The sequence below is a fragment of the Zootoca vivipara genome, chromosome Z (genome assembly GCF_963506605.1).
Source record: "Zootoca vivipara chromosome Z, rZooViv1.1, whole genome shotgun sequence".
In the NCBI taxonomy this organism is placed as follows: Eukaryota; Metazoa; Chordata; class Lepidosauria; order Squamata; family Lacertidae; genus Zootoca; species Zootoca vivipara.
Genome location: NC_083294.1, coordinates 21695590 through 21713191, shown reverse-complemented (window position 1 = coordinate 21713191; position 17602 = coordinate 21695590). Strand labels below are relative to the sequence as shown.

Genomic DNA, 17602 nt, shown 5'->3' with positions numbered 1-17602 from the left:
CTTATTTCAGACATCGTGTTATATTGGTATACCGCGATGTTTAGCTGGTGACATATCACGATGTTGAAAACCAGACATCGTCCAGACCTAACTGCAGCTATAGGATGGCATCTTAATCTCTCAATCTCTATGCGTTTTCAAGGAGCAGAACCTCATTTATGATATGATACATTGAATACAGGACCTGCTTTTCTTGTAGGGTTTTTTTTCCTCTCCCCTGAGGTGCTTAACACTGTTTTTAACCCCATTATTGCTGTTCTCATTTTTAAACAGTGCAGTGTTATTTCACTCATCCAAAAGTCCTACATGGTGCAATATTATGAAGATCCACTTGGGGGTGCCAAATATTAGCTTCACACAGGGCGCCATTTTGTGAAAGATTACAAGATGCCTCCATTTTGTCTGGCTTTTGGAGGGTGGCACAAGGGCTCTGGGATGCTGCCATAGTCCTGGCACTGCCTTCCCAGTGACGGAAGCCTATGAAGTGCTTGCCCATCTTTGGGAAGGAGGGAAGGGCTCTAGGACCATGCCAGAGCCCTGAATCTTCCTTCCCAGAGTCAGAGCAGTGCCAAAGATTTCCTGCACAGGACAGTGGCAGTATCCGAATTTAAAAATTATCTATACCATAAAACAACAGTTGGAACAATTTGTTAAAGGTAATATACAGGTCTCTAAGTAGCAGCAGTTTCCAGGACATTACTCTGTTTGTCTCTTCATAATTTTATCCTTATTTCAGACATTGTCTTGTATTGGTATATCGCGATGTTTAACTGGTGACATATCACGATGTTGAAAACCAGACATCGTCCAGACTTAGCTGCAGCCATTTTCTTTTCTGTAGGATGCCATTTCAGTGTGTCAATTTCCATGCATTTTCATTTATCAAAATATACATTGCAGGTAGGACCTACATTTTTGGTTGGGGGCAGGGGTTCCTCCCTGAGGTACTTAACACTGTTTCTGGTCCATTATTGCTGTTCCCATTTTTAAACAGTGCTATGCTGTTTCATTCGTCCAAAAGTCCTAGGTGGAGCTAAATTGAGAAGATCCACTTGGTGGCGCCAAATATTAGCTTCACACAGGATGCCATTTTGTAAACAATTACAGAGGTGCCTCCATTTTGTCTGGCCATCAGAGAGGGAGGCGCAAGGACTCTGGCAACACCCTGGCACAGCCTCCCCTAAGCCGGAAGCTCAGGAAGTGCTTGCCCATCTTTGGGAAGGAGAGAAGGGCTCTAGGACCACAGCAGGTCCATTTTATCTGACTTTGGGATGGTGGCTGGAGGGCTCTGGGGTACTGCCCTCGCAAAGTCCGGAAACCTTATGCCTTTGTGCATATGTCTCTGTGCACAGGGAATAAATAAATGGATAGACAGTTTCATTGGCTCTCCATTTATCTATTTATTTCTCTCTCTAGTTCCAGAGACTTGTAAACCCTTTCTGTCTCACATGGCAAGAGATGTGAATGTTGCTGTCCAGTGCTGCTTTGAATAACTGCTGCCGTCAGTTGCTTAAGCCTTGTTTCTCCCTTCTCCCCTTCTGTATCTGTCAGCATGCTTGTGTGTCTTTGTCTCCCTCATGTCTATCAGGGAACATCCTCCCACTTTTCCTTTGATATCTATGCTACCAATTACATCTACAGCTTCACTTTGCTTCAGGATGAGAACAGAAATTTTGCTCCGACGGTGTGGCAGCAGCAGGAGGCCCCATTAACTAAAGTAGTACCTCGGGTTAAGAACAGTTTCAGGTTAAGAACGGACCTCCAGAATGAATTAAGTTCTTAAGCTGAGGTACCACTGTATTTATAAGTTTCAGATGCCTAAGTAGTAGCAGTTGATTACATCCTTATTTCAGACATTGTGTTATGCTGGTATATCACGATGTTTAGCTGGTGACATATCACAATGTTGAAAACCAGACATCGTCCAGCCCTAGCTGCAGCCATTTTCCTTTCTGTAGGACGCTATTTCAGTCTGTCAAACTCCATGCCTTTTCAAGGAGCAGAACCTCATATATTAGATGATACATTGCATATAGGACCTGCTTTTCTTGTAGGGATTTTTAATCCCTCAAGTGCTTAATGCTGTTTGCAGTCCATTATTGCTGTTCTCATTTTTACACAACTACCGGTATTTTATTCATCCAAAAATCCTAAGTGGTGCAATATTATGATGATCCACTTGGGGTGCCAAATAGTGGACTCACAAGCCACCATTTTATAAAAGATCATAGAGTGCCTCCATTTTGTGTGGCTTTTGGAGGGTGGCGCAAGGGCTCTGGGATGCTGCCAGAGCCCTGTCACAACCTCCCCAATGACGGAAGCATAATAAGTGCTTGCCCATTTTCTGGAAGAAGCGAAGGGCTCTAGGACCCTGCAAGAACCCTGGATCTTCCTTCCCCGAGCCAGAGCTGTGCCCAAGGTTTTTCTCCACAGTTATATCTTTCCAGTTGTATCTTTCAGTAGATAGTCCATAGTCAATCTATCTTATCCATCTTTGGGAGGGTGGGACAAGGGCTCTGGGATACCCTCCCTAAACCCAGAAAACCTTAGGGATCACAGTTTTGCTCAGATGTCTCTGTGGGTGGGAATGAAAGCAAATGAGGGTTTCATTTGTTCTCCATTTATCAATTTACTCTGTTCTGCAGCTCCTGATAGACTAGGGTTATTTTACATCTGAATAAAAAATAAGAACAATAAACATTGTCCTGTTGTTTAATCTTTCTTCCTCTCTCTTGCGTTCCTATTTCTGTGTCTGTTAGGGAACCTGCTCTCACCTTTTATTTCATATCTATGCCACGTATTACTTCTACAGCTTTAATTTTAGAGAAAGTGTAATAATTTTAAAATTATTTGTTCTACAGAATAGTTGTAACAATATGTAAGCAGATACTTACGTTTTAGAGCCTTAAGGAATAGCAGTTGACAGGACATAACCCCATAGTTCCATCCTCATTTCAGACATTGTGTTATAGTAGTAATATCACGATGTTTAGCTGATGACATATCACGATGTTGAAAACCAGACATCGTCCAGCCCATCTGTCAAACTCCATGCCTTTTCGAGGAGCAGACCCTCATTTATCATATAATATACTCCATGTAGGATCTGCTTTGGGGGGAGTTCTTAACGTTTCCAGTCTATTATTGTCATTCTTATTTTTACACAGTGCTATACTATTTAATTAATCCAAACGTCCTAGATGGTTCAGAATTGAGAAGATCCACTTGGGGGCACCAAACATTAGCATCGCAAAGGCTCCATTTTGTGAAAGATTACAAACTGCCTCCATTTTGTCTGGCTTTGGGAGGGATCTGAGATGCTTCCAGACCCCTGGCACTGCCCCTCCCCATCGGAAGGATAGTAAGTGCTTGCCCATCTTTGGTAAGGAGGGAAGGGCTTCAGGGCTGTACCAGAACCCTTCCTTCCCAGAGCCAGAGCAGTGCCGGCAGAACAACAGAACAAAGGCAGTTCTCCAGGGGAGAGAACTGTGCAGGTGGCACAAACTTGAGAAAATCCATTTTGTTTTACTTTTGGAGAGTGGCGTGAGGGCTCTGGGAGGGCCCTGTTACCAATCTCGGAAAGCCGGGAAAACCTTATGCCTTTGTTCTGATGTTTCTCTGTGTTGGAGTAAATAAAGAGAGAGGGTTTCCTTCACTCTCCAATGCTCTGCAGCTCCTGAAACTTGAAAGTCTTTTTTGCCTTGTTTCTAAAGAGCTGAGCTGTCCAGTGCTGCCTTTGAACTGCCGCTAGCCTCAGCCGGGAATGGCTTGGAAGCCATCACTTGTTCCATAGAAAAATAAATGGGGGCTATTTACTTCTGAGTTTATTATTATTATTATTATTAAACCTTGCTCTGTTGAAGCTTCTCGCACCTTCTCCGCTTCTCTCTCTCTCTCTCTCTCTCTTTCTCTCTCTGCGCTTCTGTGTGTGTCTCCCTTGTGTCTGTAAGGGAACCTCCTCTCACCTTTCCTTTCATATCCATACACTACTACGTAGTTACTTCTACAGCTTTAATTTCAGAGAAAGTGTCCTAATTTAAAAATTATTTGTATTTTAAAATAATAGTGGTAACAATATGTTAAAAGCATGGGGGGGGGCTTAAGTTTCAGATCCCTAAGTAGTAGCAGTTGCCAGGACATTACCCCATTCAACTCTTCATAGTTCCATCCTTATTTCACCCACATTGGTATACTGTGATGTTTAGCTGGTGATATATGACTATTTTTAAAACCAGATATCGTCCAGCCCTAGTTACAGCCTGACCTATATTGATGTAGGGTGCTCATTTTAGTTTATCAGTCTCTATGCGTTTTCAAGGAGCGGAGCATCATTTATCATATGATAAATGTAGGACCTGCTTTTCTAACAGATTTTTTTCTTCCTTGGGGTACTTAACACTGTTTGTAGTCCACTATTTCTGTTCTCGTTTTTACATAGTTAATTTCATGCATCCAAAAATCTGAGGTGGTGCAAAATTGAGAAGATCCACTTGGAGGCGCCTTGTGCACAGTCCAACTTTATGAAAGGTTGCTGTTATTTCCCTGCAAAGTTTTCCTGCAATGGGGGCCAAGCCATGGTGGCTTGAGAAGAACCAAAATATTTGCAATAATGTGTGCCTGTGTATCCATGTTTTTGTCCCCTTCCTCTCTTCTCCGCTTCTGTGTGTGTGCACACATGTATGTGTCTCCCCCTCTTTTCTCCTCCTTACCATTATTTGTTGTTGACGTTTAGTCGTTTAGTCATTTAGTCGTGTCCGACTCTTCGTGACCCCATGGACCATAGCACGCCAGGCACTCCTATCTTGCACTGCCTCCCGCAGTTTGGTCAAACTCATGTTTGTAGCTTCGAGAACACTGTCTAGGCATCTCGTCCTCTGTCGTCCCCTTCTCCTAGTGCCCTCCATCTTTCCCAACATCAGGGTCTTTTCCAAGGATTCTTCTCTTCTCATGAGGTGGCCAAAGTATTGGAGCCTCAGCTTCATGATCTGTCCTTCCAGTGAGCACTCAGGGCTGATTTCCTTAAGAATGGATAGGTTTGATCTTCTTGCAGTCCATGGGACTCTCAAGAGTCTCACTCTCCAAGATGTCTGGCTCAAGGTCAGCAACCACACTACTTGGGGTGTATGAGACCTCCATATCTTTCTGGTATAATTCCTCTGTGTATTCTTGCCACCTCTTCTTGATGTCTTCTGCTTCTGTTAGGTCCTTACCACTTTTGTCCTTTATTATGGTAATCTTTGTACAAAATGTTCCTTTCATATCTCCAATTTTCTTGAACAGATCTCTGGTTTTCCCCATTTCATTGTTTTCCTCTATTTCTTTGCATTGCTCATTTAAGAAGACCCTTTTGTCTCTCCTTGCTATTTTTTGGAAATCTGCATTCAGTTTCCTGTATCAGTTTCCAGTTTCAGTTTCCTATCTCACTTGCATTTTGCTTGCCTCCTCTCCTCCGCTATTTGTAAGGCCTCATTGGACAGGCATTTTGCTTTCTTGCATTTCCTTTTCCTTGGGATGGTTTTCGTTGCTGCCTCCTGTATATCCACATCCAGCGTACCATTATCCATGGTTCTTACATTCCAGGTTCCTATGCAATATTTTTCTTTACAGCATCAGACTTTCCTTTCGCTTCCAGGCATATCCGCAACTGAGCGACCTTTCAGCTTTGGCCCAGCCGCTTCATCAGCTCTGAATCTACTTGTACTTGTCCTTCGCTCTTCCTCAGTAGCATGTTGGACGCCTTCTGACCTGAGGGACTCATCTTCCAGCGTCATAACTTTTATATGCCTGTTGTCTTTGTCCATGGAGTTTTCTTGGCAGAGATACTGGAGTGGCTTGCCAGTCCCTTCGCCAGGTGGATCACATTTAGTCCAAACTCTCCACTATGACCTGTCCATCTTGGGTGGCCCTGCATGGCCTAGCTCATAGCTTCTCTGAGTTATTCAAGCCCCTTCGCCATGACAAGGCATTGATCCATGAAGGGGTAATCAGTCTTACCATTAGAGATAAAGGTAAAGGGACCCCTGACCATTAGGTCCATTCGAGGACAACTCTGGGGTTGTGGCAATCATCTCACTTTACTAGCTGAGGGAGCCGGCGTACAGCTTCCAGATCATGTGGCCTGCATGACTAAGCCGCTTCTGGCGAACCAGAGCAGCGCACGGTAATGCTGTTTACCTTCCCGCTGTAGCGATATCTATCTATCTATCTACTTGCACTTTGACATGCTTTCAAACTGCTAGGTTGGCAGGAGCAGGGACCGAGCAACGGGATCTCACCCTGTTGTGGGGATTCGAACCGCTGACCTTCTGATCGGCAAGCACTAGGCTCTGTGGTTTAACCCATAGCGCCATCCGCGTCCAACACACTCTCCCCAATTTTCCCCTGCCCCTTTGCTTTCTCACACATTCCCCTCCCACACCCCCTATGCTTCCTTATCTTCCTTTTTGTTCCCTCTGGCCCACACTCACTGGTGAAAAAGGAGATAAGTGTTTTCATTTTCTGGAGTTTACATTTTTGGTGCCCCATAAATAGCTTCCCTCCGTATTAAAAATAAAGGTTGTTGCCTTTTTTTTTTAAGGAGGTTATCTCGTTGCCACATAATTTCATCCTTATTTCAGACATTGTGATACATTGTTTTATTGTGAAGTTTAGCTGGTGATATCTAACCTGATGTTGGAAACCAGGCATCGCCCAGCCCTGGTGTATGCAAAGCAGGTAGCAAAGCCAAAATGACACTGCTGTGATTCCATCCTTTGAGGGACCCACTGGGATTACTGTTAAGATGTTGCATCATTTTGTCATCCAAAGGGAGCTCAACAGTAAAGTGGAGTGTGTGTGTTCAAAGTACAATAATTTTTGTGTCAGTTTTGTTGAAAGGATTATGCCCCTAATTCCTAGAGTCATATTCAGCTGATGAGTCTCACTAGCAGAATCCCAAGAAAGGACTGCACAGCTTTAACCCCCTTCCCCCACATGCCCCCCACAAATTGCCTCTATGGGGGTCACGAGAAGCTTTGGAACAGGATATAGGGAGAGAAGAGGGCAGATCATTCTGTCTGAAACAATTGTCAAGCGCTATGTTGAATGCCTCCTTTAGTTTTCAGTTTCTGCAATAATCTCAGCAAAGTACTCTTTACAGTTCATCAGGCTGTAGGCATAAGCAAGAAATGGATGAACTTTATATTCACTACTTAATACAAATAGAAACATCAATTGCCCTAATAGTCTACTCTCTAACCACGAAAGAGGGAGGAAAGTGCATGCCTTTGGCTGTGGTTTTTAAATTAAGTGTTAATAAAAGGAGCTATGTTCCTTGCACATTTTCAGTTGCACTTTAAAATGTACTATGAACACTTGAAAGCTGATGTGGAAAGTAGCAGCGATATATAACTTATGGCATTAGAAACAGGTTAGGTGGAAATACTTTTTCTCTTTTGTTTTTTAAGGTTTGGCTTGACCAACAAGTTTGACACCGAATTTCCCTCTGTTCTGACAGGGAAGGTAAGTCAGCATGTGTACCCCCTGAAAATTGCAAAAATGCTTTTCTTTCAGTCGGTTGAATTTCTTAAATGTTGAAAGAAGTGTAAGATCTGATGATCCTGACCTGTACTCCTATATTTTGAGATCCAGCCACTGATTTTCATGGAATTTACATTCAAGTTAATGTGCTGTGGAGCAGAGTACCCAGGTGTAGGGTTTGTTGACATCTTAGTCACTTCATCTGATTGGATTCAAGGTTCATTTAGCTCTTCCCAGAATCCTCATTTTGTTTTATTGCTTCTCTCTTGCATTCATAATTTCCCCAAATCTTGCTTCACCTTTCTAATGTCCGGGCACAGAACTAATACCTTGTGTAGTAGAGATCTGTACACTTTTAAATGTACAGTGCCTTGTACATTTTAAGCACTAACAAATTATAAATGATGATGCTATCTGGAACACATATTATCTTTGGTTCTGTAACTACCATCCATTTCATTTTCAACACGGGCATAATTTAAAATACTTAAGTTAAAGTCAGTACCAATTACCATGCAACACTTTTAATATCATGGAATTCTGAATCATAACAATACCAATACATACTAATTTTAGCAATAGTAAGATATTGCTGAGTTATAGCAAGTATTGTGAAGATATTCTGTTGAGTGTGTTTTGTTCCTTATACAGTATATTTAATCCTGTACTTTTACCTTTATATTTAAAAAAGGATATTTGTAGGATTAAGATGCAACAGAACAATTATGTTTAAATGCCACATTTCAGATTGCTGGATTGTTTTTTAATATTTGAATTCTTATATTATTGATAATACATGTTGATAATACGAAATAACTTCATAAATAAAAAATTTGAACATGTTTTGTGTAATTATTTTTTGAATTGAGATAGCTGGATTGAGATTTTGTTTTAATTTGTACAAAATGAAGTTTTTAAGTAGGAAGCCTATGATGAGCTTTAAAAAGGCAAGATGCAGAAGGGGGGTGAGTCTCAAAATCAATTTTATTTCCCTCCTCTTCAGCTTTACAATCATTCTTTTTCCTTGGTAAATCTTTGAGTTCTCCCCGAACTCTTGTCCCTTTTTTAAAAAGTTAAGTTAGTTGATGGAAGAAAATGTTGGTTTGTGATATGGCCTTAAATCTGCCATTTCCTTGTCACCTGGATCAATCAATAATCCTTTAGGGGGAAAGTCCAGTTTCCTGTCCTGATCTTAAAACAACAAGGACTTCTGTGGGGAAATTGGTGTCCAGTGCAAGGAAGTGTTAGTCATAAAACATACCCTTCGTATTGTAATTTGGCACAAGGTGTGATTGATTGGGCAGTGATTATGATGGCCGGAGAAGGGAGAGTGAGCCTGCTGGTCATTGCTCCTTTCCTCTCTTGTATCCTGTTGTAAAGTATTATGACCCTTCCCTCCACCTTTATTCCCTTTTATGGTGTACTGGGCTGAAAAGGAATCTCTCTTAGAATGGTTTCCGGATGCTTGGGTTGTTTTTCCTCCAGAAAATTTCTAAAGTTCCTAAAACACTGTTTTACTGAGGACCACTGTTCTGGTCACTTGCTCCTTGAGGACCATCACGTTTCCATACCTTGTGACCTTTGTGTGAAAGGGTGTTTGAAAAGGATTCCATAATTCACACATGCAACATTATCCTAAGGACTGTGGGGCTTACCGTAGCCTGCTAAAACTATATTTGCAGAGGGAGAGGGAGAGGAAGAGGAAGAGAGAGACCTCACATTTTACTGTGTTTAACATTGATTATGATGATGATAATAAGAATAACTGATTTGGTATAAGGTTGAAGTGTTTAAATTATTTATGCAGGCAAGAAACACAATTAAGAATACCAAAAGTGTCTGTAGAGTAACTAAAACAAATTAAACAAAAATTTCATCCATAGTGATTACTGCATTTTTGCACACACAAACCGGCAGTAGAGTTCTAATTCCTGACAGCCTTTACAATATTCTTTTACAATCAAGCAGTATATACATTTTATGAAATAAATAAATCCCAGAAATATATTTTCTTTTTCTCTCATATATATATATATATATATATATATATATATATATATATGGTTCTCAGTATAGGTTTATCTCTTGTTTTTTCCAGGTTGCTCCAGAAGAATTCAAGATAAGTATCAGTCGTGTAAATGTGTGTTTAAAGAAGAATCTCCCTATCAGTGTAAAATGGCTTCTCTGTGGGTGTTTGTGCTGCTGCTGCACACTTGGCTGCAGTCTGTGGCCTGCCGTCTGTCTGAACAAAAGAGTAAGTACACATATTAGGCTACTAGTTTTACCAGCAGCTACCTGCAGTTGCTTGACCTCTTAATTTCTTTATTGCTTTTAGATCATTAATTGCACAAACCTTGTTCTTGAATTTATATCAAAATAATTCACATCTTTCTTGCACTGACCCTAGTACATCAGTCCTTTTCTGTCAGCATTTTTCTCATTATTTTTTCAAACAACAAAACCTCTGTTTTTCTGATTTATATCCAAATGATGAAAATTCGTTACAACACAATGATCTGCGGAATTTATTCTTTTAATTAATTGATTGATTCATAAATTATTTTATTTTCTAAACAGTCCTGTGTGACTCATGGCCTTAAATTCTTTATTTTTTATAAGTTATTCTTTATAAGTTATTTCTGTGGAAATCCAATCAATAATTATAGATGCCTGAATTTGTAGGGCTGGCCCTACGGCCAGGCTGGGTGACGCAGGCCGCCCGCCTGCCTGGGGGCGCTGCGCAGCTGTGCCCGCCCACCCGCCACAGAGCTGCGCCCGCCCACCCACCGGCCCGGCCATGCAGCTCTGCCCGCCCGCCGTGCTGGGAAACAGTCTGGAACAGTCCAGATTTGCTTTTTACTTTGGGGCTAGACACTAATGATCATCAAAATTCCTGACCCCTGTGCAACTTCTGTAAATACTGCAAGCAGTCTGGCCATATATTTTATTTTATATTATTTTTCATTGATTGATTGATTGATTGAATTTATATACCTCCCTATACTGAGAGGTCTCAGGATGGTTCACAGAACAAAATACGTATATAAGAATGGCCTTGCCTTGCTGGATGAGACCAAAGGCCAATCTAGTCTTTCTCACAGTGCCTTTAGGAAGCCCACAAACAAGGGTATGAGCACAACAGCACTCTCCACACTTGTGCTTCACAGCAAACGGTGCTCAATGTGGATTATATCTAAACTGGAGAAGACTGTATATCTCTCATTCTGTTGTGTTCTCCTTCGTCCTATCTTATTTGTGTAGAGCCAAAGAAATGAGAGAGATCCTTTGCAGAAGTCCCTGTCAATTGCCACAGACACATGGGCCAGTTTTATGGGCCATATTTAAGGGAAATGATTGAATCCGTATTCTAACGCTATTTTGGTCATCTTTCCTAGACTAGAAGATCAATTCAGAAGTTGTTAGAATGGGAAAATAACAGGCTATATCACAAGGTAAGAAGGGAAGTGGCTGTTTTAATCATGGTGGAGTGTTTCAGGGTTTTTTCAGTTTTAATGTGAATACATATAATATAAGCAAGTAGTATGTAATTAAGAAAGACACATTGCTGGATTAAAGCTGCTTCTGTATTGCTTATGTGCCCCAGTTGTAGCCTTACAAATGCTAATATGCCAAATGGACAGATAAAATAACCACACATACATATAGTCATGTTACATTATGCTAAATATTATGCTCCCATTAAGGTAATGCTAAACATTATATTACTTTCCTAGCTTGGTTTGCACTGGAAGTTGAGTAAAAGGAAATGTGAAACTAGCAATATGATGGAGTATGTAAGTATGTAATACTTCTCTGTTAACAGATTGTTGGTTACAAATGTGTTTCCCTATTTTTCTGACTGATTTGTCAATTAATTGCTCTTACTTTGAACAAAACACTCTTGGCTCTTCTGTTCTTTACATACTAATTTGGGAATAAGCCCCACTGAAATCTGTAGGAAATCCTTCTAAGTAAACCTGGATAGGATTGGTTATGTATCCGTCTGTGTAATTCACTGGGGAACTCTCTTTCCTAAAAAGTCTGCCTTATTTCAACATTTAGAGAAAGTTGGTAGCATTGGGTTAATATGATATTGTGCTTCCAAGCTGTAGTTTTGGTCCAGTTCCTTTCCCCCAGGTACTCATGTGGTGCAATTTAGATAGGTGGGAAAGAGCTGTCCCTCTCCTCTCCTCTCCCACCCTACCCCCATCCCCTTTCCTTTCTGTTCATACCATACATGTTGGCCTCATTTGTTACATACTGTATTGGACTTCCGCATATTTGGCACTGGGTCCTCAAGTTGCTTATGCTGCAGATTGATTTTTCTTCTGAAGTTGTCTGTTTGTCCTGTGGATATCATGAATCTACGTTTACCTTTGTCGTCCCCGTCTCTCTCTCCCCCCCCCCCATCCTTAACCATTCTGATTCAGATATATATATTTAAGTAAATGTGGTCATCTTAGGCCCCGAGGTGATGCAGATTGGCCCATCAGACCTTTTTAAAATCACAGATTTCAGCTGTGGCTCTTAAGCAAGCTGGTTATAGCAACAAGGTGTTAGCCATCTACCTTTCATTACATGGTCTATACCTTTTGAATTTTACAGAACCATACTGGAATTTCTGAACATATGAGACTGAGAGTCCTGTGGCACTCGGGGAATTTTCAGTTACATGCATATATGTGCAGACCTTTAGCTCAGATTCTCATAGCCGTTAGTGCTGAATTATTCACCTCCTCCTAGATTACTTAGGGCCTCTCCCATAGCTGCCAAGTTTTCCCTTTTCTCGCGAGGAAGCCTATTCAGCATAAGGGAATTTCCCTTAAAAAGGGGGAGAACTTGGCAGCTATGGCCTCTCCATGTGTAATTAGTTTGGGGGCATAACTTGTTCAGGAAAGGTTTCAGATTGGCAGTCATCTGTTGTAACCAGCCCTGTACTTGCTCACTGGTGACATGCATGAGCAGTGGGAAGAGAGGAGGTTGTGCACGGTGCCACAGTGGCTGCTAAATTTGTGAACAGGGAAGTTTCAATCTTCCCTTTTTAAGGACTTGCCACAGTGTCTCAGAAGCTTCATTTTCCACATTCAAGTGCTGTATAAGGCAACAAAATTGCTGATAACTCTGCCCTGTGTTGGTGGTGCCACTTGTGGAATAAACAACCAGAAAGCAGCTATAACTCAGAAGATGAAAACTGCCAAGTTAGATTCAGTGAAAAAGCACCTTCAGGATCCACTAGGGGGAGCAAGGTCTGAATTATTGTCAATTGGGTACACTTCACCGTGGGCCTTAGCACCCAACAGCCTTAACACAGTCAGTATAGAAGAGTTGAATTAAATGGGCCAGTGATTGATTTGGTATAAAGTACCGTCTGTGATTTTACCCAACATGTTTAATTACTTGTAGCTTACTTAATATTCTGTATGCCAATGAGCTGAAAGTATTGTTTAATATATGTTTGTGTTTTTTCCCCCTCTATAGGTAATACTAATAGAATTCTTACCAAAATATCCCATATTTCGACCCGACTGAGGAGCAGTATTACCTTTCATGTTATCTGTCATTTCCTACCTGTAGTGCCTTGTAGGGGATGTTGGAGAGAAGATGGTCTACTTTTCTGTGATTTTTAAACACAAAGGTGTTCTTTAGTAGAGTAACTTCGTTGCTATGTTACTTTCTTTTGTTTTAAGAAGAAAACAATTTGCACATTTTTAATGTTAAATAATGAGGCTCCTGTGTGTATCCTGAATTATTATTTTAAACTTCTTTAATGATGCAGAGTTGGGTACTACAGATCTAATATTGATATAGAATCAGTGCTGCTTGTAGCCTTTTTTTTAGCATGCTGCCTTATGAATTTTGAAATCCATCTGTTTTCCAAACATACATCCTTCTGATGCGGTACATCAATTTCACACTACCTTAAATTCTTGACAGAAACAACCAAGGTTAGTTTTCAAAAACTATTAATACAGTTTTGATAATTCAGTTGTATAAGACTTGCAATGAACAACAGCACTGGTTTTGTCCTGCACTTGCAAAGTTGCTCATTTTACACTGTGGGAGCGGGTTGGGGGTTCATTTGCAATACAGACAATGGGTCTGTAAATATTGCCTCATTGTATAATGTCAAGTGTGATACTACATGAAGGTTTACAAATTGTAATATAATTCCTATTGTTTTACATTTGTTCTACATAGATTTATTATGAATTATGTCTGTAAGCATTCTTCTGATTGTATGACCCATTAGTGTGCCATACTATGAAGCCAATAATGGGTTTGTGCATACCAAAAGTCCCATTTAGGTGCACTTAGTAAATGAATGTGAAAACGTATCACATTTCTAAAGGTGTTATTGCAACACCTATATATCTTCAAGGAGTCACAAACCCAATGGGATTATTGGCTTGAATTTCTTCCACAGCATGCCTCTTAGCTTCCATTGAAACTGGGGAAACTTTCAAATGCATTTTATGATACGGTATGGCACTGGGGTGAGTGTCTGCTTTCATGGAGAGAACATCAAAAATCCCCCTTAATATGTTCTGCTCTAAAGTTGCAATCCTAACTCCACTTACCATTGAAACCTCATTGGATTCATGGGACTTATCTCTGAGTAGACATGGTTAGGATTGTAATCTACATTATGTTTTAAGGACTGTGGCAGAACTGAAATACAGTAAAGAAAATAAATTTTTAGCAGAGTTATACTTGGGTATTCTCTTATAATATTATTTTGTTGAACATAACATTATTCTTCCTTCTATGAAAACTATCCCTCTAAAAAGTTTAAAGAATCTGGGTAAACTGTACTACTGAAATAGCATAGGAGATCTGGAAGCCACCAGGTTCATCTATTTCAATAACTTACTTTTTGAATAATTATATGTCAAGACATGCACTCAGCTTGGTGGCTCTTGTTTTGCTTGGTCTTCGTTGACAGATTGATTTTGGAGGTGAGGATCATCTATGATTCTATGAATATCTCTCTGTCCAGTGGACTGAATAATATTGAGCACAAAGGCCACTTATACCTGAAAAGCCTCTTATGAGTGCAGGGTAGGATTCAAGAATTGGGAAGCCAAAAACTCATCAGAAATATTTCTTTGATTAATATGTTAGCTTTGACTCTGGAATGTTTGGTTTATATGTATTTTCACAATACATATTCCAGTTTTACCCCCATTACGTTGCTATAATTGTGACTAAAATGGGGTGGGAAGGTGCCTGCAATTTTATGTTGCTTGCTTGTGGCACTGCTTAACAGCGGTGATGAAGAAAGCAAGCTACCACCATCATGAGCCTTGCATTGCAGCTTCTTGTGCAGACCAGAGCTCCTGTTTCATGAAGAACTTGCATGCATCTATGTATGCATATACCACTTGCATGTTTAGGGTGGCCCATAACATTTAGTAGAATGGTGGAGCCATTGCTTACTTGGAGCTCTATGCATGCACCAGAGTGCCTGTGGAATCCTTAATATCATGGACTTGAACGGGGTGCTCCTTAGTATGCTTTACACTGCGCAGCTGCAAAAGCAAAGTATTCTAAGGTATGTGGTATAACGTGAACCTTGAAATATTTAGTGGTGCCCAGGCTTCTGGCTCCAGGAGGAAATTCCTGATGGCAAGAGCTATCCGGTTGGATTTTAAAATGGAACATTGAGTATTAAAAATGGAATATCAGTTAAATAGAACTTTTGAGGTGCCGCTTGCTACTTAGACCTTTTTATTACTCAGTGTAGGTATTTCACATTCTGTTAAAATGTTCATGGTATTGAACAGAGGAGTATTGGAAAGCAGAATGAATATTTGAATAGCCAAATAATGTGGTACAGTGTGAAATGCAGTATAGTGTTTTTCCATTCATTATAAAGGGTGCTGAGAGTTATGTACAGTATTGCCAAAAATAGTAACTCTAAATATTGTTTCTTGCCTGATGTAACTGAAGCTTCTTATGCTACAGTGCACCAACTGTCACATTCGAATATCACAAAATAGCCCAAACCCCACAAATCTTACTATGATTCCCCTCCCCCTGTGAGTTTTTCTTTGGATAGTTTCTTAGCACTGAGAAGATTTGAGTTTGTGTTTGACACTCTTTGTAATGAATTCTGAATACTATCCATGTGTCTTTTTAGATGTATGTCATTTCTTTGCTCAGTGGTTACAGTGGGATTATCGCCCCACCCCATTCTTGCTTCAACTAATCATAACACTGTGCCAAGCTTGGAGCTTTTTCATTTTGGTAGTACAGTATGTCTTAAATTAAGACTTTTACAAAAACACCTCCACCTTCCCATTCTGATCATATTATGTAGCAGCTAATTCCATAGACACTAATGTGACTTGTTTCTAATTAACCTCTCTTTTCCCCCTTTGTAGGATTAGGTTACAAATCTTCCAAGTCTCAGACAGTTTAAAAGCTCAGTTGAATTCTAAAGTTTGTCTGACAAAGGGTCCATACGTGTTACCCGTTAGGTGTACAAGAGCGAAATGTTTGTTAATTCAATTTCTAATGAAAAAACATGGTCCAGCAGTGTTGCTACTAATAGTAGCATGCAGAATTTTGTTGATTCAAATAAGTATTGCTTTTTTACAGATGTAAAATACTACCCAATTCATCCTGTTTGGGGTAGTATTTGAGGCATGTTTACACAGTGTGAGCCTCCCCCCTTCCTCTTGTCCTCATACTGATTCAATAGCAATGAAATGTTATGAGGAATGGGGATGTCAGCCCTTTCAGTTTTCAGTAAGCTGCAGGAGCTATGTGTAAAGCTACAAAGACTTCCCCAAACCTTACTTCCTCTTCACCTTCAGATTGCTCTGGGATTGAGGGTTCCACATAGGGAGCCAAGATGCAGTCTGTGGATAAATTTCCCCACCCCCATCCTTATTACTGTCCACCTCTCCCTTCTAACACTTGAGAACATTGAATTCAATACCCATGAGTGTGGAAGAGTTTACTTGGCTCATCTTTTTCTTAATATCCAAATATTTGTAAGATAGAACCACGTAGCCTTCAGTCTGAAAGTAAATTATATTTGGGGTAGTATTCAACTGCAGCCGTACTCAGAGTAGACCCAGTGAAATTAAGGGATATGACTAATGGGTTCATTAATTTCAGTGGGTCTACTTTGAGTAGGATTGTGAGGACAGAATACCACCCCTGGAGTCTAATTCTGTAAAAACCCAAGTTCTGCTCAAGTTCTGCTATTCTGAGTTAATGTATACACCACCCAAGAGGTGCATCCCAGTACACTTAGTGGCTTTACAAATGATTCTGTGGAGCATCTCCTTGGTTTTCACATTCCCTACTGTGTTTTCAGCATTCCCTAGTGCTGTTTCGAGTGGTTTACATCTTGAACTGGTTGCTCCTTCCATGCTGCCTCTTCAGCTGATTTTTTATGCAGTTGGGCCATCCCCAAGACAGAAGTTCCTCTTTTCTTTTTCATAACCTGTAACGGTCAAGTAGATCTACAGCAGAGACGGGAAACTTGTAGACCTTCAGAAGTTGGACTCCCAACACCATTAGTCCCAGCCAGCATGGCCAATGACAGGAGCTGTGGTCCCAGTAACATGGAAGGCTGCAGGTTTACCCATCTCTGATCTATAGTAACATGCCCAAGTAGTGGAAGAGGAAGTGCCTTGAACATTTCAGATGTACAGAGCTATATACATAAAGCTATGAAATTTCATTGGCAAACTGGAAAACCCAAGCCAAACGCCATCACTGATTTTATGCTGTTGTTCCCTACAAGGTTTAAGCCATTTTGTTTGGTATAGGAGAGGTGGTAGAATTCCATAGGTGAGGAGTGTCCTACATATGAAAGCTGTTCCAAATTATAAGTAACAAAGCTTTCCGCATGTACTAAACTAGAACCACAAGGGGTGGGCCACACTAAACTTTCTCCTTGATGCACTATTTGACTATGTGTACGGGTGCTTTTAATTTGGGAGAGCATTTTGGATACTGCACACCTGCAGACATCTGGTACAGTCCAAAAGTGTACCACCTTTTTTGTATATAATATGTGTACTGGTTGTTCATTTTGCATCAGTATTGCACCCCAGACTATGGAATG

The 17602-nt window shown here is 40.5% G+C and overlaps 1 protein-coding gene across 1 annotated transcript in view; it reads left to right on the top strand.

Moving 5' to 3' along the window:
- CHIC1 (cysteine rich hydrophobic domain 1) overlaps positions 1 to 17602 on the top strand; it is a 28692-nt gene extending 11090 nt beyond the window's left edge. Inside the window, exons 2-6 of the mRNA XM_035113513.2 lie at positions 7446 to 7500; positions 9617 to 9772; positions 10914 to 10970; positions 11253 to 11312; positions 12997 to 17602. Coding sequence (XP_034969404.1) covers positions 7446 to 7500; positions 9617 to 9772; positions 10914 to 10970; positions 11253 to 11312; positions 12997 to 13047 — 379 coding nt within the window. The 3' untranslated portion in view covers positions 13048 to 17602. The remainder of the gene's footprint in view (positions 1 to 7445; positions 7501 to 9616; positions 9773 to 10913; positions 10971 to 11252; positions 11313 to 12996) is intronic.